The following is a 24,509-nucleotide window of genomic DNA, read 5'->3' on the forward strand; positions in this document are numbered from 1 at the left end:
GTATCCAGATGAATTACTGAGCTTTAGTTTTTATTTTATCAATATTTATTTTGCTTAAATTCTATTTTATTATTCCTATTTATTAATTTTCACAAATTATTTGATTTTTTTCTGTTCTATCGGACAGTATTTGTATTTGGTGAAGATGTAAATGTTTTCATTTTGTTTCATTTTATTTATATTTTTAATTTCCAGAAAATAATCATACATCATCTGTATTATTGTACAGTATTTTATATATATTTTTTAATTTGTTCACAAGACACCAGCTCTCAAATTGCAATTCATTTCCCTCAGAGTGTACTGGGAAATTGGCATACCTTTAATCTATTGTTCCGTAATCAGCGGTAGAATATGGTTTGGTTTTGGACCAAAAAGTGCAGAAAAAAGCTTTTTTGTCAAGCGCTAAATACACCTGCAGTTGTTGTGAACGCGCAAGTTAACAATGTATTGTATTGGATGCAAAAATATATTTTTGCAATACATACCTAAAAAAACAAGTGATGCACAAAATTTCTGTTTCTTAAACTGAATTTATTGTATAAAAAAGAGTCAGTGACAAGTCTACAAAACACAACAACATACATTTATCACTTAATAAAAAAGACAAAACATCAAAACTGATGGTGAGAGTTCCCCACTTGTGAGCAAACAAAACAATTACCGTACGTGACATCCACTTAGGATGAGGCCATTTTGTAACGTTTGTGTGTGTGTGTGTGTGGGTGTGTGTGTGTGTGTGGGAGTGTGTGGGTGTGGGTGTGACCTGGATCCTGAGACTGCACCATATGGATCAACTGGGCAAGAGAATGAGGCTTAATCCCTGATGGTTCCTCTTGATTTGTCAATTTGACAAAACTATTTTGTTAATTTATAAAATTGTCAGTGGTCCAAGTGTAATATGTAGAAGAGTAGTACAGTATAGGCCCAGTCTAATTCTTTATCTAATTTTCTAAGAGCAGATGGCAGTCAGCTACATGTTATGCCATGCTCACGCCCACTTTTCTGCCAGCAGCCCATGTGGGCTGACAGTTGACTCAGTGTGCGCACAAAGCAGTCATTAAGAATATGTGACATGACAGCTGGCAAAAAGAAAACAGCGCTAGAAATGTAACTGAAGTGAACTAGTCATGCATTCGATTGCCTTCATGTCCTGCTGGGGTCGAGATGATGCAAGGATGGGATGGTCCAATAATGGAGGAACCACTCGCCATCCAGGTTGTGTCCCCAGCCTAATGTCAAAAAGCCAGCATTCTGAACCGTTTTTAGGTTGACATGTTCCATATGACAGATCGATTTTCCCCATTTTAATCAAATGGAATGCCATTATTATTTTTTTTTAACAAAGCATAGTGAAAGAGAATTTACAGAAGTGGTTACATCAAATGTAATTACTGCACATACTGTAGTATTTGTGAGTTGGCTTTATGGGCAGTGAGTGACCTCGTGAGTAATGTCATGAGCTACAGCAGGTTAGTTCAGCGAGAAACGTCTGGCTGTGGGTTGTGTTTCTTTCATGAGCTACTCTCGAATTCACATTTCTGATTTGTTTTGGATTATTTCCCCGTACCAACACAAAAACAAAAATCAACGATGCAACAGATTGCAACTCAAAAGTTGGGACGTTGGGGCACACGTGAACTAGGGTCCGACTGGTTAATTTGTCGGCTGATGTAACCCAACCCCAAAAATGTGTAATGTTCAACAAATATACTTGAGCACAACGTATTGTAAAACAGTCAAATGTTGTGGGTTTTAGCTATTGCGGCAGTTTTATCAGACATGGACGACAAGTCCACCAAGGTGACTCATTAAAAAAAAAAAAATTAAAAAAAGCGAACGTGCATGTGAATTGTGAATTGTTGTTTGTCGATACTCGATGTGCCCTGCGATTGGTGGGTAACCCATAATTAGCTCTTAGCCCAATGTCAGTTGGGATCGGCTCCATGTACCTGCGACCCTAATGAGCGCCACAGAAAATTAGGCGTCATCGTGACACATCTGGCCTTCATCACTTCAGCAGTGGCTATTTCTGAACAGTTTCGGCTCTTCCTTATTTGCATGGTGAACCAATCACCGTTGGTTGTTGGTTTCAAAGACGGTTAGTCTGTAGTTTTCATCCTTTGAATGAAAGACTGTTGCTTTACGGGGCACGGACATGTTGGTTAACTTACTTGGACTTTTTAATAGCTTGATTATATATATTTGGGCTCTTAAGAGCCTGCCCACCAATCACTGATGACATTGAACCAAGGAACTATTTGATTATCATCCCTTTTTTGAAAATATGTGTGAGATTTTCTCCGCCCGTGACGTGCGCAAAGGTCCGCAGCCACTTTCAAACGAAGGTCGTCTGAAACACGATCATGTGGTGGCACTATCATGTAGGAATACCCACATCCTCAACCGGTGTGTTATCACACCAAAGACAAACGGTAGGCAGCATGGAGTTATGTTGGATGCAAAGAATAAGGTTAACTTCTGATAGGTGCCACATGGTCCTTGATTGCTCGCTGGGATTTTGCGCTTGCAGTGTTGATGGAGAGGTTTTAATGTTTGGTAGCGTGTCCAAAAGTCAGAGACACAGTGTTGTGTATGAAGTGCTGCTTCCAAAGGTGAAAAAGCTTTTGTTGTCATTATAGCAGCTCACTTGCTCCCCCTCCCCCCATCCTCTAGTAACATCCTTTAGCAAGATATGCCATCGGCCCAGTAGTATATGGGGTGGGATATACTGTGGCTGACTTGCATGAGACAAGACAAAAAAACAGGTTAACATGTTTGTAAAACACCTTGAAACTGTTTTAATTTGTAAGAAAAACAGCATGAGTTTCACAACTATTTTGGAAACTGAAAGAATGTTTGAATGAGCATATAGCGATGTCACTGCAAACACAAACCCATGCAACCCAAGAGTGTAGTGTCTGGTAAAACTCTTGAAGGTACCATCTTCTGGGATAGTCGGATCCAGTCAGACATCCAGAAGTCAATGAAAACATGAAAAATGTACAAAAGACATTAAGTGTTTTCATATTGTCAGACAAAAGCTGTTCACCAGACTTGTGGGTGTGACGTTCCTGTTTTGGATAACAGTCATTCATTCAGTCTGCACCTGCTGTCGATACAATGTGGAGCCCGTCTCTATGCCAGCCATCAGACCCATACAGCTGTGTTGTAGTCAAACAAGGGATGCATTTTCCGCAGTCTACCTTCTGGTGGTCTCCGGTCCAAGTAAATTCCTGCAAACGGCTTCTCATGGTACTGTCGGAAGTAGTTTTGGCTACTTGGATGCGTTTCCGACTGCCCTTTATTCTGCTGTCCACTGGCCCAGAAAGGCAGGTAGAAGCTGCCTTTTGAACTCTTTAGAACCGATTTTTTAGGCCTCTTGACCAGGTCGCCCTCAGCGATCTCTGGTGCCATCCAGCCAGGCCTCTCCTTCAGCAGCTTGTCCCGGTCGGGACGGACGCCTCGGAGGAACTTCTTGAAGATGTTTGTCGTGAGCGAGAACTTCCTGCAGATCTCCTGTGATCGGCTCAGGTGTAGCGGGTGAGCTGGGGTGTCCGGTCTGTTGCCACCCCCTTCTGCCACCGTTGTTTCGGTCTTCTCTTCTTCCTCCCCTACTCCTTCCGGTTCTATCTCTGGCAAGTCCAGCCAATTGCCAACGAGGTCGGCGAAGACATTGTCACCAAGCACTAAGGGTTGGCGATTGCGGCTTTGGTTCATGAGGGACGAAGTCCAGTCGTCTGCGTCGTCTGTGCTGTCCTGGGAGTAGTCATTGTCCATGGACGGACCTTCTCTGGACAGGCTGTAAAGGATGCCTGGCAGATCCACTGGCTGGTTGCATTTGGGAGGCTGCATGTAGGGCTCGGGTGGAGGGTTCCCCACCGTGGGTCCACAGAAATCCACCTGCGGTGCTGCATAACCCGACCACCTGCGTGGTACAACCTCGAGGTCTCCTTCCTCGCTTCTCTCCATTTCCAGACTGGACATGGACATTGTCCCTTCGCTGTATCTGCTTTGTGACAACTCCACAGACAGCTCCGGACTTGTGCTGGGGCCGTTGGACAAGCGCAACCTGGGATCCGCTTCTGAAGCACTCCTGAATGTTGTGTTGGAAATTGTCATATCCTGCAGATGTCTCCGTCCTCGAGCTGACAGGTTGAGGTTGTCTAGAGCGGTCTGGACCTGAAGTAATTTGAGTTCTTGGAGCGCACCCATCATGGAATTCATCTGAGCATGGAGGCCATCTCCTGCTTCCTTCATGGACATCTGGAGTGTGAAGAGAGTGATGACAATCAAAACATGTTCACTTCCACTTCAGTTTCCAAAACTGGACCCACCAGCCGTTCCTCTTTTTAATCCAATTACAACAGCATGAATTGACAGAATGAAATATGACAGCAGGTCTACAGGCTGTTTTAGCTGAACGTCCACGTTGACCCATGTGACCGGCATTTAAAAGTGAATCCAACCCATGACAGCTGCAAGACAGAGCAGCTTTCCTCTTCAATCTCATTCAGCCTTTACTTACCAAAACCACGACGGTAGTGTATGCTCTTCCCTGAGCTGGAATGTAAACTGAATCCAGAAAGCCCTCACGCAATTTGTAAATATGCTCAAGTTTGCTGCACAGGCATCACCCTGTGCCTCTTCATGTCACTATGTCACACTATTATACTTGTTGCACATTACAATACGCAAGAAAAAAATAAATAGCTACATTTTTAATGAAATATATCTATTTATTCACATTTCATTTATTTATTGGATTAACAACATTTAAAAAGTAACATTGCATCTTGTAATACAACGTTTTTAAACCTTAAAAGTGAAATAAAAATATTTATTCTAAAAGTATTATAACATTATTTTTAAAATATGTACTGGTTTTAACATGATTTAAAAAGTAAGATTACAACAAAAAGTATTGAAACCTTCCACAAACTTGCTACTGTTGTTCACATTACATTTTATAAAAAATATCTATACACAGTATATTTATTTATTGAAAACATTCTTTAAATTATATTTTTTTAAACAACATTTTTATAAGAATTATTAAGAATAACTACAATATTATTATTTGTAATGACAGTAGTAGGAGTTACAGTTGTATTTTTTGTCCATATTAGCAGCTGCAGGCCAATTGAAAATATAACTCCACGACTTGCATGTCATGGTAAGCTATTGTACCTTTCCCACCCTTGGTACAGTCGGCGATAGCTATGACTGCTAGTTAAGGCCGCTCCACATAGTTTCATGTTATCCGAAAGAAAGCATATGGACAATTTTCAGATCATCTAACTTACTGTATATAATTGGGATACTTGCTGAAAATGTAATCAGGCCAAGGTTGTTTTTCATGCCTTTTTTTGTCTGGTGCTGCTGTAATCATACACTTGTCATCTTCCTACTCTTCCTCTTTGCTTTTGGCTCTCATCTGTTCTAGAGGCTGAGTCATGTGACTCTACATCTTCTCTCGAAGGCGCACAGACAGACAAAATGCCCCGGTGGCCAAGTTCTGAATCATTTGCCCTCCTTGACCCACTTTGTGAATCACTAGCATCATGTTTAGTCTTAATCCAAGATCCATTTGATGGATCCATTTGATGGATATTTTACATACGGTACTATCCAAAAGTATACATGGATTTGAAGATCATAGCTTAGCCACCTACTCACTACTCCCAATTTCACGTCATTGGTGAAACTGGTACAAGGGGCTATTTTTTTTTCACAATGTGCTGACCCCCCCGCCATTTGGATTTACTTAATTTGAACATGTACATCGGTTGCACATGATTCAAATGTGGAAAAGCTATTTTCCTGTGTTTTCCTCAAAAATAAATGCTACATTTCAACCACATTAGATAGTTGAGGTAGGCAATTTAGCATCGCCCAACTATCAAGTCTACAAGATATGATTGGGGCTCATTCAGGAGAATTTTCGATATGAATTTTAGATATGAACCCTGCATTTTAACCAAAATGGCTACTTCACATAAAAATGTCCGACTTTGTGTTCAGATCCCGAAAAGGAGATTCATTCATCGGAAGAATACTGTGTAATTTCAATAGTTCCAATAATAATGAAATACCATTCAAGTCATCCTCTTACCGTCTATGAAGTCATCCTGTCACAGTCATCTCACACATGCACCAACATGAGTGACCCTCATGAGGATGCATGTATTATATCTAGCAGTCTCACATGGGGGCAACCAATCAGAGCTGTCTGGATTTATCCCCAAATGAGTGAAAAGGGGGGCAGTGGGGTTCACTCAGTCGGAAACAGAGTGACAATAAGAGGAGAGCCTGGCAGTAAGAGTCAGTGGGGTGGAATTGCGGGGGTCTTCGGCCATATGTTTATTCGTTGATGAGAGTCTATGGCTTCAATTATAAATGTTTACATATGGAAGATTGAAGGGAATGTGTAACAACAGCAGATTGTGATATGTGACTGTGATGCCCCCCCCACCCCCCCACACACAGACACCCTACCTTTCACACACCCTCAAAACCTGTAAGCCCCGTGAGAGGAGGGCATGTTGTGTAATGATTGTAATGTGGGAAGAAACACACTTGTGATGCTCAAGGACAGGTCAAAATTGTTGCCATGGGAAAACATTCAAGAGCAAAAAATTACAAAAAAAATCTAAATAATGGAACTTAGTGAAAACATTTTAAAATATAATTTCAAAATCCTGATTGTTGCAAGATTAAAATGACAAAGAAAACGAAATGACTATTTTCAGCAAAGGGTGTAATAATAATGCATTGAAAAAAGACTAAAAATCCATATAAAATTCTTATCTTCACCCAAAAACATATTTAAAATGATTTCAATTTAATTTGTAATTATTAAGCAAATTTGTATGTAACATCCTTGCTGATAAAAGAAGACTTTTCTTGAAATATAATGATGTTACAGAACTATTCACTCAACAAGAATACGGAATACTATTTCAACACTCATTTGTTTAAAATTATTAAGTTTAAAAAAATTCAGTATTTTAAAAATGTAATAAAAATACATTTAAGAATGATTACAATCCAACAGAATTCACCAATTACTTTGAAATATAAGATTTAAGCACCAACATTAAAAAAATGCACTATTATTTTAACGCAAACACAAAACAACATTAACATATTTGCCTAATGGCACACATTCATCTCCAAATACTGGGAAACAAAACTGTTAATTTTTTTGTTTGTATATATGTTGACATTTATTGGTTTTATATATAATTATGCTGATGTGTGTGCACCATTAATTTGTAACCATTGGCTGAGTATGTTCAGTTCATAAAAGGAGGCGCAACTGAGTCATAAAAGATCTTGGTCGAAGGCCAACACACAGCCCTTTTTTTGTATTTAAGAGTCGACATTAATAATTCACAATTCGCCACAAAGTCAAGCCCCATTATTGCACGTTAGCTGACTCGCGGCTATAACGAGTGGCCCAAATACGTCAGCCTCTTCAACCTTTAACCGCCTGGCATTTATTTGGTTTAAAAAGACTTGAAGGTGAAGTGCAGATGTTTTCGCTTCTTTTAAAAGGCAGCAACAGCCTGAGAAGCTTGTTAAGAAACATCCGTCCAGTCCGATTTAAAGGCAATGATGAAACCGAGGCCGTGGGGAAGCCATTCACTGCCCTGGTGCAACATCAGTCCACTCCAGTGATGTTCAGATGAGATTTTTTTTTAAATGCCTGCGTGGAGACTTGGCAGCATTTAAATAAAGTTTATCATGTTTGAATGATTCAAACGGTGACTGGTGATTAATTCATCTTATACTAGCATATATGACAGAGTGACATTAAAAGGTTTATACACCTCTGTTCAAATATCAGATTAAACATTTCAAAAGCTTATTGAATATGCGCCTCACAGTGCAGAGGTGCACGGTTTGTTTGTTTGTTGGCTTCAGCATGCCCGCAACACTTGTGAGGAGAAGTGGATTCGAAAATGGATGGACGGATGAATGGATGATGGATGGATGGAAAAGCATATTGACCATAAATGTGATCAACAAGCTGAAAAACTAAATTAAAATGAATAAATCATTTTGAGAGCAGAAGTAAAATTAAACTGCTGTGATATTGTGGTTGCACTTTTGGCTGGGGATGTGACTGGGTTCAAAATTAACCACTCATATTCATCTATTCCTCCATTAATCACGCTGCTTATCTTCATGAAGGTCGCGGGGCGTGCTGGAGCCTATCCCAGATGTCATCGGGCAGTCGGAAGGGGTACAGTCTGAACTGGTTGCCAGCCCATCGCAGGACACACAAAGACGAACAACAATTTACACTGACAGCCACACCGATGACCACTATTTACCTACAATGTATGCTTTTCTAATGTGAAACTGGAGTACACGGAGAAAACCCACACAGGCATGGGGAGAACATGCAAATTCTGCACAAGGAGGCCGGAGCTGGATACTGAAACTCTGAACCGTGAGGTGGACGTGCTAACCAGTCAACCACTGTGCTGCCACTCACATTCAGACATGTACAACTCAAGGCAACACGCATCTCTCTCTCGAATAAAGTTCAGATGTTCTAGCATGTTTTTCTACAGATTTTTTTTTGTTTTTTGCTCTCTCTCTCTCTCTCTCTCTCTCTCTCTCTCTCTCTCTCTCTCTCTCTCTCTCTCTCTCTCTCTCTCTCTCTCTCTCTCTCTCTCTCTCTCTCTCTCTCTCTCTCTATATATATATATATATATACACACACACACAACCACCTCCTGTGTGGCTCTCACATGAAACGCTTGTTTGTTTGGTGGGGGTGGGGGGGCTTTATAACATTGAGGTTATCAGACTCCTTCCTGCTCCTCCGGCCGGCTCATTAAAAATGAATGGTGCTGTGTAAGTGTGTGTGCGTGTGTGTGTGTGTGTGTGTGTGTGTGTGTGTGTGTGTGTGTGTGTGGGTGTCAAGGACACAGGATTGGAGGCTTCTGTGGAGCACATACACAGAGGGTCTCTCTATATGTGGGAAGGTCAACATCAACAGGCAAATAAAAGTGTGAGGCAGCAACAGTTGTGTCTTGAACAAGTGAAGCTTGTTTCAGACCTCCTGGTGACGTCCAACCAGATAAACATGAAAATAACCTTCTATATGTCCATGTTTTGAACCTGAGAAAAACTGCGCAGCAGTAGACAGTTTCACTTGGCTAGGTGAAATTTGGTAGACATGTTTGTTGTGAGTAGACCAGGCATGTCCAAAGTCCGGCCCGCGGGCCAAATCCGGCCCGCGGTCGAATTTCATCCGGCCCTCGGCCCCTGTCATAAAATCAGTGCCGTCTGGCCCGCAGGTTGGGTGCAATGGAACACGTGTTGCATTGACTGAGGTCTCGTAGACTGGTGAGTGATGTTTCATAGAGTACTGCTTCCCTCTAGTGGCTAAATGAGTAATAGCATTCACTAAATGAGTAATAGCATTTAGACACTAGAGGGCATCACTCACGAGTTAACAAGACATCACTGCGTGTTTATATTGACTGATATGTCATATTCCAAATGATCCTTGCAGTTGTGGATATGTGTATTGCTTGCTCATTTCCCTGTTGTTTGAGTCAAAGGGTTTGTGACTATTGAAAAGTCATGGTGATACATTTTATGTTTCAAATCAATCAATTTGCACTCAGGAGACTTCTGTTTAAGAAAAAGTCAAGTGAATAAGCAGTTGCATGTGATATACCTGTTTCAAATGAACCAAAAGAAATTCTTAAGATTGTTGAAATTAAAATTAAAATGGAAATGTGAAACAGACTGGCTTACTAAAATTTGTTGAACAATATTGTTGTTCAATGTAAAGAATGTCAGCCAAGGTCGGCCCCCCGACATTTTACCACATAAAATCTGGCCCCCTTGGCAAAAAGTTTGGACACCCCTGGAGTAGACCCACCAAAGCATCTCAAAACCCTATGCCTGAAAAAACAGAGACAACTGTTTTGGAATCATTTTCAGAGGCTCTTGTCCTACAGATCCTTTTGAAAATTCAGCCACTCAAAGTCAGTTCCATTTCGCCCCACGAAATTTGGCAGATATAAGATAAGATAAGATAAGATAAGATATCCTTTATTTGTCTATCATGAGTAGCCGTACAAAAAGCACCAAAAACCTATGCCAGAAAAGACAGAGGAAGTCTGCCGTTCTGGTTTGAAGCAACCATTTTAGGATCATTTCCAGAGATGCCTCAAACCTGAATTTGTCCAAAGGTCTGACACCCAACACCAGTTTCATTAAATTTGGTAAACAGTTGTCTTGTGTAGACGCAAGTTAAGCGAAGCCTCAAAAACCTACACCTGAAAATACACAGGAAAGACCATTTGGTTCAAAACAGTCATTTTAATGTCAATTTGGCCATTTCCTTAAAAAACAAAACAAAATAAGATTGAAGGTCAATTACACAAGCAACTGCTACAATTTCGTTTTATCCATCCATCCATTTTCTGATCCACCTATCGTCACAAGGGTCGCGGGGCGTACTGGAACTTATCCCAGCTGTCTTAGGGCAGCAGGCGTGGGACACTCTGAGCTGGTTGCCAGCAAATTGCAGGGCTTTCATTTTATCACACTTCATTTCACAAGTTTACACATTCTAGCTTTTGTTTCAAACGTCCAAAGTCCTTTTTTTGCTCATGTCCTTGGCGATAAACTGGATGAAAAACCAAAAAACGAACTTACAGTTATGTCGTTCAATAGGATGTGATGATTGGTATGCCGTGGAACAGGTGTGAAGAACACATTTACACCAAGACTAAGTCAGTACAGTACATCCGGCTGTCTGCCTGAGGGGGTCATGATTACTTTTATGTAAACCACCGGATAAAGCACACTGACCACATTGCCTCTTATATCACATCAAAGCTAACTCTTGAAGACCTTGAAGACCCCTGCAGTGTTGGAGGGGTCATTATTTGTGGCAAAAAAATCATGTGAATGTCCTCAGAAAAATCTATCTGTGGTGATTATGATTACAAATCAAGTCACAAACGTTCTTGAAGCATAACACATGTTTTTAGACATCTTGAAGATGAAGCGTGACAAAATACAGTGTGGAGCTTTCCAGCAGGCCATTAAATTATTTTGAAACTACATTACCATCTTAACTGTAATCCCACATTGAGAAATGTTTTTCATTCTACTTGTACTCCTTTTAATGCCTGAAGGCAGAGATTCTTCTATGGGTAACCCCCCCCCCCCCAAAAAAAAAATAAAAGCCTTCCCAAGTACAGTTTGTATTTATTTAAAATGTATTAAGGTAGATTTTTCTTTTACATTCATGCGCAATACAATTTCACGAATCATTTAGTACGATATTTCATTTCCCAATAATGAAGTACCATGTGCAAACTGTGCATAATGTCACAGTGGCTTAAATTTGAAAGGGATTTTTGAGTGGGCTGAACATTGGTACTTCAAAAGTGTTTCACTCTGTTCCGTTCTCACTGACCATACAGAATGGACAAATGCGTAACTCAGTCTCGTAACATAGGAGAATACATCACTTCCTGTTTTGTCACCCAAAGCTGTCCCCACTAGCAACATCAACTCAATCTAACAACATTACTGGTACAAAAAGTAGTTCTGTCTTTAAAAATGATGGGAACACTAAAATCGGATCGGAAAATGGATGGATGGATGGACCGATGAACAATTCAGCTCATGAAAAGCTGCTCAGAACCCATTGTGTTTGAGTATCTGGAAGATTTCTGAAAGAAAACAGACAGACGTGACAAAATCTGCAACTAAGCTGCACATAGGCTGCTCATAGGCTTGCTCTTTTAAGTCAGCCATGGAAAGGCCAATGGTTTTCTGATATTTTCAGAGGTTGATGTGGGCCAAAGTAGAGATATCTACATACATTTCGGGGGCTATTGATCCCCATTATTTTGACAGTATTAACAATGCATTTACACTGATTGTGAATGGATGAATAGTCTCCGGTCCATCCTGTGGCTCCCACCAAGACATGGAGGGAATGGAGGTTGGGGTGTGGCCATATTGCTTATTTTTAAGGGACGGTTATAAAGTAGTTAGTTTTACATACTAATTTCTCCAAATCAAATTGATCTAACTGAAAATGCAAGTTAAAATAATTTTCATTATTAAAAAAAATAGATTCAGCTCATTAGTCATATATGGGCCATCTCTGACAGATCATCAATTTAATGTGGGTGTTTGGTGCCCAGTGATTGGCTGGTGACCAGTTCAGGGTGGATCCCGCTTATCACATCAAATGTCAGCCCGGATCGGCTCAATTATTTTGACCCTAAGGAGGACTCTCCATGTCGAAAATGAATGGAGGTATATTTCAACCATCTGGTGTCACATATAATGTATAAAAAAATCAATTCAAACTCAATAGGGTTCTTGCTCCAACAAAGAAATTGATGCCAGGGTGAAGTGGATATACTGTGACAATGTGACATCACGAGGCGCATCATGAAGGCCAACATGTTATGAACGTGTAAACACTTGATGTGTGATAGGAGGTTGTAAGGGCCTTTTGCGTCAATCTATGAGGGGTGGTGTCAGGTCACCCACTTTTGATCCTTGAACTTAGAAGCTGCGTGGGTGCGGGTGCAGCTGACCCCTTCAAGTGTCTACTCGTGTAGTCAAGAGGAGAGTGGAGTTAAAATAAGACTTGGCAAGAGAATAGTTGTGAGTGAGTGAAGGAGAAAAATGATGAGTTAGCATGTTTTTTACTGTCCGTGATTTCGAGTACGATCAGTTTGCTCCCAGCTGACGGAACAGTGACATTGTGATTTCTGGTTTAAAATAGAACACCAATACCAACTAAATAACTAGATGATGTGATATTAAAAAATAAAAAATTGAAAAATGTTGGTTAGCACGTCTGCCTATGAGGCCAGAGGTGTAGAGTTCGATTCCGGCTACGGCCTTCCTGTTTGGAGTTTGCATGTTCTCCTCGTACCTGCCTGGGTTTTCTCCGGGTACTCCGGTTTCCTCCCACATTCCAACAACATGCATGGCAGGCTGATTGAACACACTAAATTGTCCCTAGGTGTGAATGTCAGCGCGGATGGTTGTTCGTCTGTGTGTGCCCTGCGATTGGCTGGCAACCAGTTCAGGGCGTACCCCGCCTATTGCCCAAAGCTGGGATAGGCACGCCCTTGTGAGGATAAGGAAAATGGATGGATGGTTCATTACGTGATCTCCATTTATTTTACAGAGAAACAAATTGAATTGATATGCGATGTATGGATGTATCGTCCATCCATTATCCCGGCCACTTATCCTCGCGAGGGTCGCGGGGCGTGCTGGAGCCTATCCCAGCTGTCTTCGGGCAGAAGGCCGGCCGGGTACACCCTAAACTGGCAGTTATGGATCACCATATAAAGTTAATGCAATAAATCAACATGTTCACCACACCAAGTGATGAACAAAAATGAATACCATAAATGAAATACAAAAGCTTAAAATAAAAATAATAATTTTAAATTATTACATGTTCATATAAATGTGTATCATATAAGGCATCATTATATTGTATTAATACTATGCACTGTATCATTTCATAGTATACAACATGGGCTATTAATGGGTCATTCACAAAGTGTCTCTATTTTTTATTTTAAAAAACATTGTTTTATTATATATATATATATATATATATATATATATATATATATATATATATATTCATTCATTCATTCATCTTCCGTACCGCTTGATCCTCACTAGGGTCGCGGGGGGTGCTGGAGCCCATCCCAGCCGTCTCCGGGCAGTAGGCGGGGGACACCCTGAATCGGTTGCCAGCCAATCGCAGGGCACACATAGAAGAACAACCATCCACGCTCACACTCACACCTAGGGACAATTTAGAGTGTTCAATCAGCCTGCCATGCATATTTTTGGAATGTGGGAGGAAACCGGAGCACCCGGAGAAAACCCACGCAGGCCCGGGGAGAACATGCAAACTCCACACAGGGAGGCCGGAGCTGGAATCGAACCCGGTACCTCTGCACTGTGAAGCCGACGTGCTAACCACTGGACTACCGGGCCGCCCATATATATATATATATATATATATATATATATATATATATATATATATATATATATATATATATATATACATATATATATATATATATATATATATATATATATATATATATATATATAATTTTAAATAAATATATTTAAAAATAAATATGTGTGAATGTTTTTGTAAACAAAATGCAATGACACAACACTGTAGTAATATCAATATATTCGTTTGGAAAGAAACTGCCAAAAAAAAGGGAACACTTGGGAGTTAAATTGTGTTGTTTCAATGTTTCCCTTATTTTTTTGAGCAGTATATTTAAGTAACACTGAAAAGGAAGCAAGCGTGGACTTCTATTTAGGTTGGAAGTCATACCAGTACGTGCATCATGGCAGTGGCTGATTCAAACACGAATCAAAGCATATTCGGATATTATTGTCCGTAATGCATAACTTGTACACGCACACGGGTGGTGTGATAAAGGAAAAGGGCAACACATACCAGCTCCTGCTTCAGTCTACGCAGACAGACGTCCATGCTTTTCTTCTTTGACATCTCGTGTTGGATAGAGAAAAACACGCCAAATGTCACGCAACGTGTCGCATCGTGACTGAGATCTTTGCTCTGCAGCAGCAGCGTGGGGGAGACCAGAAGACAAGTCTGTGAAATCCTCCCCTCGTGTGACGCCAAACGAGTCAGACGCCGAGTGACGAATTGTGCGTGCTTGCGCGCGCGCGTGCGTCCGTCCATTCAAGGGGAACTTTCAGTTGCTTCTCCAACAGTTCTGAGCCAGCCTCGTGGGCGTGGGATTGTGTTCATGTGAGTGACCACGAGGGAAAATAAAGCAATTCCGTTTTGTGTTATAGGCTATATGCGAGAATGTGTGCATAGGTTTTATTTGGCAACGTCTGATTTTTGCAGGAAATTACTCTCGCTAGTCCAATACAGTTGTTGCAAAAATGCCGATCTGAAAGACAAAAGATGAGTTAGCCAGTTACGTTTTTATGCGTGACGATAAGTGTGTGTATGTGTGTGTATGTGCGCGCGCGTGCGCGTGCTTGTACGCGTGTACGTGTGTGCGTGTCATACCTGTCAACTCATATGGTTTAGCCATAGTTCATACGGATTTTGTGGTGAATCTTACGTAAATGGCCGTATCGCACAAATCATACGGATTCTGAAAATTTCTGGGTTTTTTTTTCACCAACTCCAAAAAGTAACGCAGGAATACAACTCTGAACACAGTAATGCCACTAAGTAGAATGATGATTAGACATTAACCAGACATTGTATTATGGAGATAAATATCATTGAAAATTTCGTGGGGTTTTTTTCTGCCGTTATTTTGACATATAAAATGCTTTGGTATGTTATAAGCATTTTTTGCTCTTTATAAGGATTTTATTTTGGTAATTTATACAGGTTGGCGCTCCGAAAGGTTTACAGGGATGGTGTGTGCGCGTGTACACGCGAGTTGAAAGTGGAACGATTCGATTCGACTGGGATTACGATTCGATATGCTTTGGCTCATGCGATTGGCTGGCAACCGATTTTTGGGTATATCCCCCGCCTACTGCCCGAAAACGGCTGGGATAGGCTCCAATACATTTTATTTATAAGCACCTTTGTATCTTGATAGATTTCAAAGCCAAACGATTGTATTCGGTCACGTCTTTTGAATCTAAAATGATATTCCAATACAACTGTTTATATTGTGTGTGTGTGTGTGTGTATATATATACATATATATATATATATATATATGTATATATATATTTGGCATACGGGAGACGGTGGTTCGAATCCCGCTTGGGGCAAAAATGAGCACAGAACACCATCCAGTGTGGGTCCTTGGGCAAGATCCTTCACGCTAATGCCTACCTCATACAATGATGAGAGACAATAAAACGAATGACATGCCGGCTCAGACGTCGCCCGGCCAAACAAGGTCTGCGTCAGGTGCTGGGGAACCAGAGCACCTTGATGAAAAATGGGCTACTGGAACAAAGCGGAGATGGGCGAGATGCGATAACATGGCTCTGTTGGAATGCTACTACTCAAGCAACCCTAGTCAGAGGGGTTACATGCAGAGAATGTGGGCTAAATGGTTACTTCGAAACCCACAGTCACGGTTGACCGCGAAACAACTAGTAGCTCAGTGTTCCAACATCCACAAACGGCAACTGCTGTCACAACTTGAGATTGATGAGGTACAACGCAGGTTCCAAGGTGAAGGGCCCCAGGCTGCCAGATCAGAGGAGGAGGTCATACCAGAGATTGGGAGGCAAGTCCCAATGAATGCAGATGATGAGATTGGGTGGCCAGCCCCAATGAATGAAATGCTGAACGAGGCAGCAACTGACCTGAAAGCTAAGATCATGGCGAGAATGAAAGCTGAGAAGATGAGGCGCTGGAAGAGGGACCGCCATGGGAGGACAAGCCCCTACACGGGATTTACCACCGGACCATAACTGAAGTGGCCGATCTCAAGAAGTCCTATCAGTGGCTAGAGAGGGCTGGCCTGAAGGACAGCACAGAGGCACTCATCCTGGCTGCTCAGGAGCAGGCCTTGAGCACCAGAGCCATCGAGGCCCAGATATACCACACCAGACAAGACCCAAGGTGTAGGTTGTGCAAAGAGGCACCTGAGACGATCCAACACATAACTGCAGGGTGTAAGATGCTGGCAGGGAAAGCCTACATGGAACGCCACAACCAGGTGGCTGGCATAGTCTACCCAAACATCTGTGCGGAGTATGGACTGGAAACCCTAAGGTCAAAATGGGAAACACCTCCAAAGGTGGTGGAGAATGACAGAGCGAAGATCCTGTGGGACTTCCAGATCCAGACTGACAAGATGGTAATGGCGAACCAACCAGATATCATGATCATAGATAAAGGGCAGAGGAAAGCCGTTGTAGTGGATGTAGCCGTCCCAAGTGATGGAAACATCAGGAAGAAGGAACATGAGAAACTCGAGAAATACCAAGGGCTCAGAGAGGAGCTGGAGAGAACCTGGAAGGTAAAGGTGACAGTCGTGCCTGTGGTGGTCGGAGCACTCGGGCAGTGACCCCGAAACTAGATGAGTGGTTGCAACAGATCCCGGGAACAACATTGGACATCTCAGTCCAGAAATGTGCAGTGCTGGGAACAGCAAGGATACTGCGCAGAACCCTCAAGCTTCCTGGCCTCTGGTAGAGGACCCGAGCTGAATGAGGGACGGACACCACCCGAGGGGTGAGATGAGGATTTTTTTTTTTTTACATACACACACACACACACACACACACACACACACACATACATTGTATATATAAGGAGACTGAAACTGTCACACTAGCTCTTACTATCACAGTGTGGCATAAGAATCATCCGGCCTGCAGCTGCTGTTAGTGCATGCGTTCATTTCCGCTCAGCTGTCACAACACAAAGGCGGCAGGAAATGTACAAAAACACACACACACGCACACACACACACACACACACACACACACACACACACACACACACACACACTCTAACACAACTCGCTGCACCTCAGTCGACAAACAAATACAGTACAAGGACAAAAAAACAATACGGAATACTGTACACGTTTGTTATGATGGCAGCATGCACGTCGCACAGTGTAATCATGGTTAGCACATTTGGCTCACAACTCTGAAGTCCGTGTTTCGAATCTTAGCTCAGGCCTTCTTTCATGGAGTTTGCATGTTCTTTGTATTTTTTTGTTCACTGTAGACTCTTAATTGTACATGGTTGTGAATGCAAATGGTTTGTCTAAATCCGGGATGGACCACACTTCCCTTGGGCTAGGCTCCAGATAAGTGTGTGTGCTCCAAATGTTAGTTGTGTGTCCGGAACTTTTATCCCTTCTGACAGTAGTTGCACTTCTCGTGCACAGTATCGGGCTATTATTAGCACAATTAGTTGAGGCAGATGAACACCACTTGGTATACAGAATTTAAGATGACAAAATGCAGTTGTGGTATAGTAAGTCTGCACTTTTTCAACACACCTAGCCAGACAGATACAGAAGTAGCACGTGAGGAGATCATGTGAATCACTGAAGTGTGACTTCATCGCTATACTACCGCCTTGGCTACGGATGATGTCGTTCAAATGTTGCATCGCGTGCGTGAATGACAAATTATCAAGACAATCACAACTGGTCCTTTTTTTGTAAAATATGAATAAGTAGCTTTGCTGTGTGTTCAATGGGCTTTCTGCATCTTGTGTTTACATTGTGTCATCTCAAACAGATCTGAATTCAGTTAAAAAAAAATAACCAGGAATGTCATCCACGCATTTTCTTAAACTGTTGGCCTCATTTTCACTTGCAGGTGAGCTGGACCTTATCCCAGGTGATGTGGGCAAGAGAAGAGTGGTACACCCTGGACTGGTCACCAATTAATCGCAGTGCACATCAGGACAAACACAGAAATGGAAAATGTTCTTTCAGTGAACATGATATGCAAGTTTTTACAATTTGGAAGGACGCCAATACTGGGGAAAACCCTTCATCAGCCTCAATGTTATTTTTTTCATGTCACTGTCATACTTAAACATACACACTGTACCTTCGTTTTAGAGTGGATTCAAATTATGCAGAAGCATGAGTGCAACGACACTGTCATCTAGTGTTCACAATAATCCACTGCCCCAGCATGTTTGGAGGACAAAAAGTTGTGGAGAATTTAATTCACAATTCTAATAATTATGTATTGTTGATAAATGCCTCTCAAGAATTAATCCATACTATTAGAACTCATGTTAACAATGTAGTTGTAAATCTTACACACAGACAAGCGACCATTTGCGCTCACCATCACACTTAGGGACAATTTGGAGTACCTAATCAATCTGCCATGCATGTTTTTTGGAATGTGGGAGGAGAAAGTACCCGGAGAAAACCTTTGCAGACACGGGAAGAACATGCAAACGGCACACAGCAAGGCCGGAGCCGGAATCTAACCCTGCACCTCTGCACTGTGAGGCCGATATGTTAACCCAGGGGTGGGAAAACCTTTTGGCTCGGGGGGCCGCATTGACTTTTCAAATTTGACAGAAGGGCCAGGTCAGCACGAGCTATGGTACATAAAAAAAAACTGCATTTGTTGACAGTCCATATCAAATATCAACAGAACAAAAATATGATAGCACTGTATTAATATACTTTTTTAAAATGGCAACAGTGTTGTTGATTACTTATTTTAGCCTGTGCATTGCTGCAGATGAGTTGTGATCAGACCAGTAGAAGTAGAGCGATACAGAGTAGGGTGTGAATCTCAGCACTGAGGACGATTCGATACACATCTCGATGCACTGCCAGCTATGCGATACTTAAACGATACATGGAATTTTCTGGCGATACGATGCGATACGTTTCACCGTCGTCACGATGTGATACGATGCGATACACATTAAGTTCAAATCAATGCGATCCGATACGATACAATGCAATTTGTTGCGATATTGTGCAATTAAACATGATGCAAATAAGCAAAGAAAAAAAGCTTTAAAAAAGATGGAATTCAGTATGGTATTACAAAAAGGATACCACTTTATTCCTTATAAAAAGTAGAACTTGTAAAACAACTTATTTAAGCCCTTTCACAATTGGGTTTTGTGCAAAGAAAATGTAAACAATTTGGCACCTGAGACTCACAGCTGTTGCTATAGTGTAAACACAGACTATTCTCACTGAGTGTCTTATATGAAATATAATTATATATATATATATATATATATAGGGCGGCCCGGTAGTCCAGTGGTTAGCACGTTGGCTTCACAGTGCAGAGGTACCGGGTTCGATTCCAGCTCCGGCCTCCCTGTGTGGAGTTTGCATGTTCTCCCCGGGTCTGCGTGGGTTTTCTCCGGGTGCTCCGGTTTCCTCCCACATTCCAAAAACATGCGTGGCAGGCTGATTGAACACTCCGAATTGTCCCTAGGTGTGAGTGTGAGCGTGGGTGGTTGTTCGTCTCTGTGTGCCCTGCGATTGGCTGGCAACCGATTCAGGGTGTCCCCCGCCTACTGCCCGGAGACAGCTGGGATCGGCTCCAGCACCCCCCCCGACCCTAGTGAGGATCAAGCGGTTCGGAAGATGGATGGATGGATGGATATATATATATATATATATATATATATATATATATATATATATATATATATATATATATATATATATATATATATATATATATATATATATATATATATATATATATATATATATATATGAATCTATAGCGCAAGATGTCCACCCATCCACTGTAAGTGCAACTCTTTGCGCACTGTTCAGCGACACAGTAATCTCACTTCTCACTTTGTTGTACACATCGGGAATATGTTTGTAAGTGAACACAGACCTGTCTGGTATTTGATACCTGGGTTCCAAAACGTGCACGAGCTGTCTGAAACCCTTGTTGTCCACCACGCTAAGGCTGGAGGTCTTTGCATATGAAATAAGCAGTGGCCTTAGTTATAGCCATTGCGCGGTCACAGTGAGTTGCAAGGGGACTCCCAAAATAAGGGGCAATTTTTTTCTGATCCTGACCTGGTTTACCAAGAGTTTCTCCGGTGTCCGACGAGGAACTGGGCGGGGAAGCGGGGGTGCGGGAGGGAAACTTGTCGGTGATCTGGTGCCATCGTTTTAAGTGGGTCTGCATATTTGTGGTTCTGCCGTTGTATGGCTTGTTAGTGCGACATTCTTTGCAAATCACGGAGGTTCTATCAAGATTTCCGTCTTTCTTTTCGAAGCCGGAGTATTTCCAAACATAAGATTTGAATGTTGCGGCTGCATTAAATATAGTAGTTTCCTCGCTGCTGCTTGCGCCAACTTCCATATGTGACGCACGGCTACCGTCCGTATTCAACACAAAACGCAAAGCAATGATGGTGCATTCATTGCGCCTAGGAAAGGGCATTTAGGTGACGTTTAACATGAATAAAACGGCGCTTAAATCGGATTTTACCGATACCCATCAATGCATCGTGATGAATCGCGATTTCACCCGTCAATCGCGTCGTACCCAGTGAATGAGCCGATGCACTCGGATCGCGCATGTGCGCATCGATGTATCGATTAATATCGATTATTTTCCACACCCTTAATACAGAGGTACTAGGTGGTCGAAAAGCTCTCCCCCCCCTGTTCTGCAACTTCAAGTCAATGCGCCACCTGGCGGTATAATGCCTGTCATTACAAGTCCAATTGAATTGAATGCAATCATTCACATTGAACCTTAATTGTGGACCAACCTTCGGCGGGCCGGATTAAAAAGACCAACGGGCCTGCTTTGGCCCGCGGGCCGTAGTTTGCCCACCTCTGTGTTAACCAGTTCAATATAGCATGAATCAACCATTCAAAATGTTTTTTTACCTTCATCTTTTATTAGCTGCAAATGTATTCACGCTTAAAGGGGACGTCAACCCCTAAATTTCCTTTCCAATCTTATATTCTATGCGCCCCACCAGTCCAATGACAGCATTCTGATTAATATTGCGTGTGGAGAATATAAGGTAAGCAGTAAATTCCATCCGCTTTTGGGCAGCCATTTTGTTGACTGAAAATGACATCATAGTTGCTCAGGGCTCAGGTAACAACCAATCATGGCTCAGCGTCAGAAAACATTATTTACTTATATTCAAATTTAACACTTTTTTTTTAAACAAAATTTAGTATTTTAGATGGATGTATAATTTAATTATTGACGTTTTTAAAAATTGCTGTATGATGAATAATTTGCATCAAGAATAATACAGCAGTATATTGATGTTTTTTTAATGTATTCATATTTATTACGGTACTATTATTACTATTATAATTATTATGAGTTGTGATCCAACCGAGACAGAAGACACAAATCTCGACAATTGCAGCAGATTTTAATGGTCCCACACTCATGTCCACCCACCCACACAGACAACAGCAGCAGCACAAACATCCAAGCCAAGACTTTCACAGAAATGACAGGCGAGCAGATGTTTAATCACTTTTCTGCATTTTACAAAAACAATCGTGTAGTTTCATATTTGGGTTACTTTCAAGCAGTTTGTCACAATATTTTCTCTCTTTCGAGTTCCTACCGTAACACAGGAATGCAACACAAATGAATCCAATTATACTGAACAATGTCACTTGTCTTCTCGTAGTTAGAAATCATACTAAAAATGACCTTTTTTGTATGAAATCAAACAAACTTGTGCTGAACACTGACAAAACGGGCTCTGACACAACAGCAAATCAGTTACTCGTTTCATGGCTAAATATGTTGTTCCCTCAGGAAGAAGGCCTTAATGGGGAAGTCAACTGAAAACATTTCTTTAGAACAATGTTCCATGCAGCCGATGGTCTAAACACGGTATTCTGATTAATATTATGTTTGTGGAACATCACTTAAGCAGCAAAGTCCACTTGTTTTTATCCATCTCGGGGCGGCCATTTTGCTCATGTCGAATGAATGATGGCTCAGGTAATGACCAATCAAAGCTGAGCTTCCGAAAGTCACCTGCCCAAAACTCAGAAAACAGGTGAGCCGCCCCCCCACCCTGACACACACACACATACATACAATCTGGATGTTTGGGGGACGATAAACACATGGAACACAAAATGCCCCTTCACAGATTATGCACATTTTCTCACTTTATATCACCATTCTGGACCAATAGAAATCGTTGTGTTTTTGCGCCGCAGACAGTAGCCAATGAGATGCACGCGCGCACACACACACACACACACACACACACGCACACACACACAAAGACACACACACGCGCGCGCGCACACTCGCACACACTTAAACAATATCCAGTTAGAACAGGTATTTTTTGTGCCTATACTGGTTCAATTGGATTGACAAGAAACAGTGTAAGAAAAAAAAAACCCTTTTGACTTTCAGTAGATGCAACAGTAACTCACGACTTTTGTTCAGACAGGACATTCATTGAGTGGGTTGTTCCACATATACATAGTTTTACAAAACTGCAAATGGAATGTGAAAATAAAAAAGAAGAAAAAGAAGCAATAGAAGTAGAAGACACGGAAGGACTAAACCACACATTTGACTCAGTTTCATGCATTTGGCTTGTAGTTTTGACCTGAACAACAGGTACCGGTACTTTATATGAGAAAAGGGGGTCCTACCATGAAATAGTTGCAGAGGCGCTTCAAAGAAAAGGCCATTTGATGACGCGCACGCGCACGCACACGCACACGCACACACATAAATTCAAGTCAACACAGTCAACACTTTTTAGACAATAAAACATTCTTTGAACTAATGAAGTAGACTTTGTAGAAGCTGAGCAGCGCCACCCGCTGGACTGATGTGCTAATTGCACCACAGTGTCTCTCAAAGCCTCCACTGTAATGTGTCCATCACATATTTACAAAAGTCTCCGCGGCTAAAAGCGTCACAGGGCCGACACTTTGACGACGTTGGCCGAGCTGGTCGTGGTCTGGATGCTGGGCCCCGGGGAGGGGTGCGGCGGCCTGCGAGTGGGGGCACCGCGGAGGTTGTCACTGTCTGGCGTGGTCAGGGCGGGGGGTGACGGGAGGCTGACGATGGCTGTAGTGATTCGGCCGCCCTTACAGTTGAGCCTCCCGACATGGTCCGACTTCAGGTTCAGTTTTGAACGACTACAAGGAAACAAACCACATTATTTACAGTATATGCTATCCATGCTATTGTACACTTATTATATACTATTTTGGTGCATTTTTAAGTGAACCTTTTGTTCTCAAGTGTTTACATTTTGATTTTAATTGAATGTTGAATAGAAGTTAAGAAACAAGTCTCTTTACTCAAAGATAATGCACAGTTTGGACATGATTTTTTTTTTCCAAGAACATGTGTCCACATGAGTTTGCACATTTGCCCATTAATTTCTATTGAAGAGACTTCATAACCAGACCTATTTTTTTAACATACATGCATCATTCATTATAAAAGTATGACAAATGAAATTCTGCAAGGATACTGAATTTCCTTATATTGTGGTACGAGATATTGTGAAAGTTTGGGCTCATTTGACACTTAAAGAAGCTGAAATGCCATGTGCCCATTGCAAAGTAAAAACTGTCTTAACTAGGTTTACTGCAGGCAGTACGTTTATGGGAAAGTAAACCTTGTTGGCTAATTTAATACCACTGCTCGTTAGAACAACTGTAATCCACAACAGATGTTGAGGATAGACGGAAGATAGACAGACATTGGTGCTGTTTCAATTACTCTTGTGAACACCACTGTAAATGCAAGCACGTTCTTAGCCAATGTACTGAGAACCTCAACTGACTGCGTCACTCTACGCACATAGTGACAAACGCTTTAGCCAAAGGCCCGGTCCCCCTTTGAAAGGCACGCAAATTTCCCGCTTCACAGAGACCACGACTGTGTAGAATGTGAGGATCGCGCCCCCCCCCCCAAGTGAAAAAAAGTAATACGTTATGTTAATATACTGTATTGTGGTATTACAGTACAAG

General features: G+C 41.7%; 2 protein-coding genes and 1 long non-coding RNA gene across 4 annotated transcripts in view; 1 reads left to right on the top strand and 2 right to left on the bottom strand.

Moving 5' to 3' along the window:
• Positions 1-1,326: 1,326 nt before the first annotated feature.
• Positions 1,327-14,773, bottom strand: inka2 (inka box actin regulator 2). Its single transcript, XM_052075847.1, has 2 exons — positions 14,525-14,773; positions 1,327-4,266 (listed from the first exon to the last, which is right to left on the bottom strand). Exons 1-2 carry the CDS (start codon positions 14,771-14,773, stop codon positions 3,151-3,153), a joined length of 1,365 nt encoding a protein of 454 aa, XP_051931807.1. The 3' UTR covers positions 1,327-3,150.
• LOC127607503 (uncharacterized) lies at positions 14,760-18,607 on the top strand. The gene is made up of 2 exons (XR_007964088.1): positions 14,760-14,842; positions 18,367-18,607. It is a non-coding gene; the product is annotated as an uncharacterized LOC127607503 (long non-coding RNA).
• Positions 18,608-21,898: 3,291 nt separating this feature from the next.
• LOC127607482 (potassium voltage-gated channel subfamily D member 3-like) overlaps positions 21,899-24,509 on the bottom strand; it is a 58,951-nt gene continuing 56,340 nt past the window's right edge. For both annotated transcript variants that reach the window (XM_052075840.1, XM_052075839.1), the window contains one exon: positions 21,899-23,666. In XM_052075840.1, the coding sequence (XP_051931800.1) occupies positions 23,441-23,666 (226 nt within the window). In that variant the 3' untranslated portion in view covers positions 21,899-23,440. The remainder of the gene's footprint in view (positions 23,667-24,509) is intronic.

This window comes from Hippocampus zosterae, chromosome 9 (assembly GCF_025434085.1).
Source record: "Hippocampus zosterae strain Florida chromosome 9, ASM2543408v3, whole genome shotgun sequence".
NCBI classification, from domain to species: Eukaryota; Metazoa; Chordata; class Actinopteri; order Syngnathiformes; family Syngnathidae; genus Hippocampus; species Hippocampus zosterae.

What these genes read in the sequence shown, in the direction of transcription:
- inka2 (XM_052075847.1), bottom strand. Translation starts at nt 14,773, where the DNA reads ATGGACGGACGCACGCGCGCGCGCAAGCACGCACAATTCGTCACTCGG. An exon ending in GTAGACTGAAGCAGGAGCTG is followed by an intron (nt 4,267 to 14,524) that starts GTATGTGTTGCC and finishes TTCACACTCCAG; the next exon opens with ATGTCCATGAAGGAAGCAGG.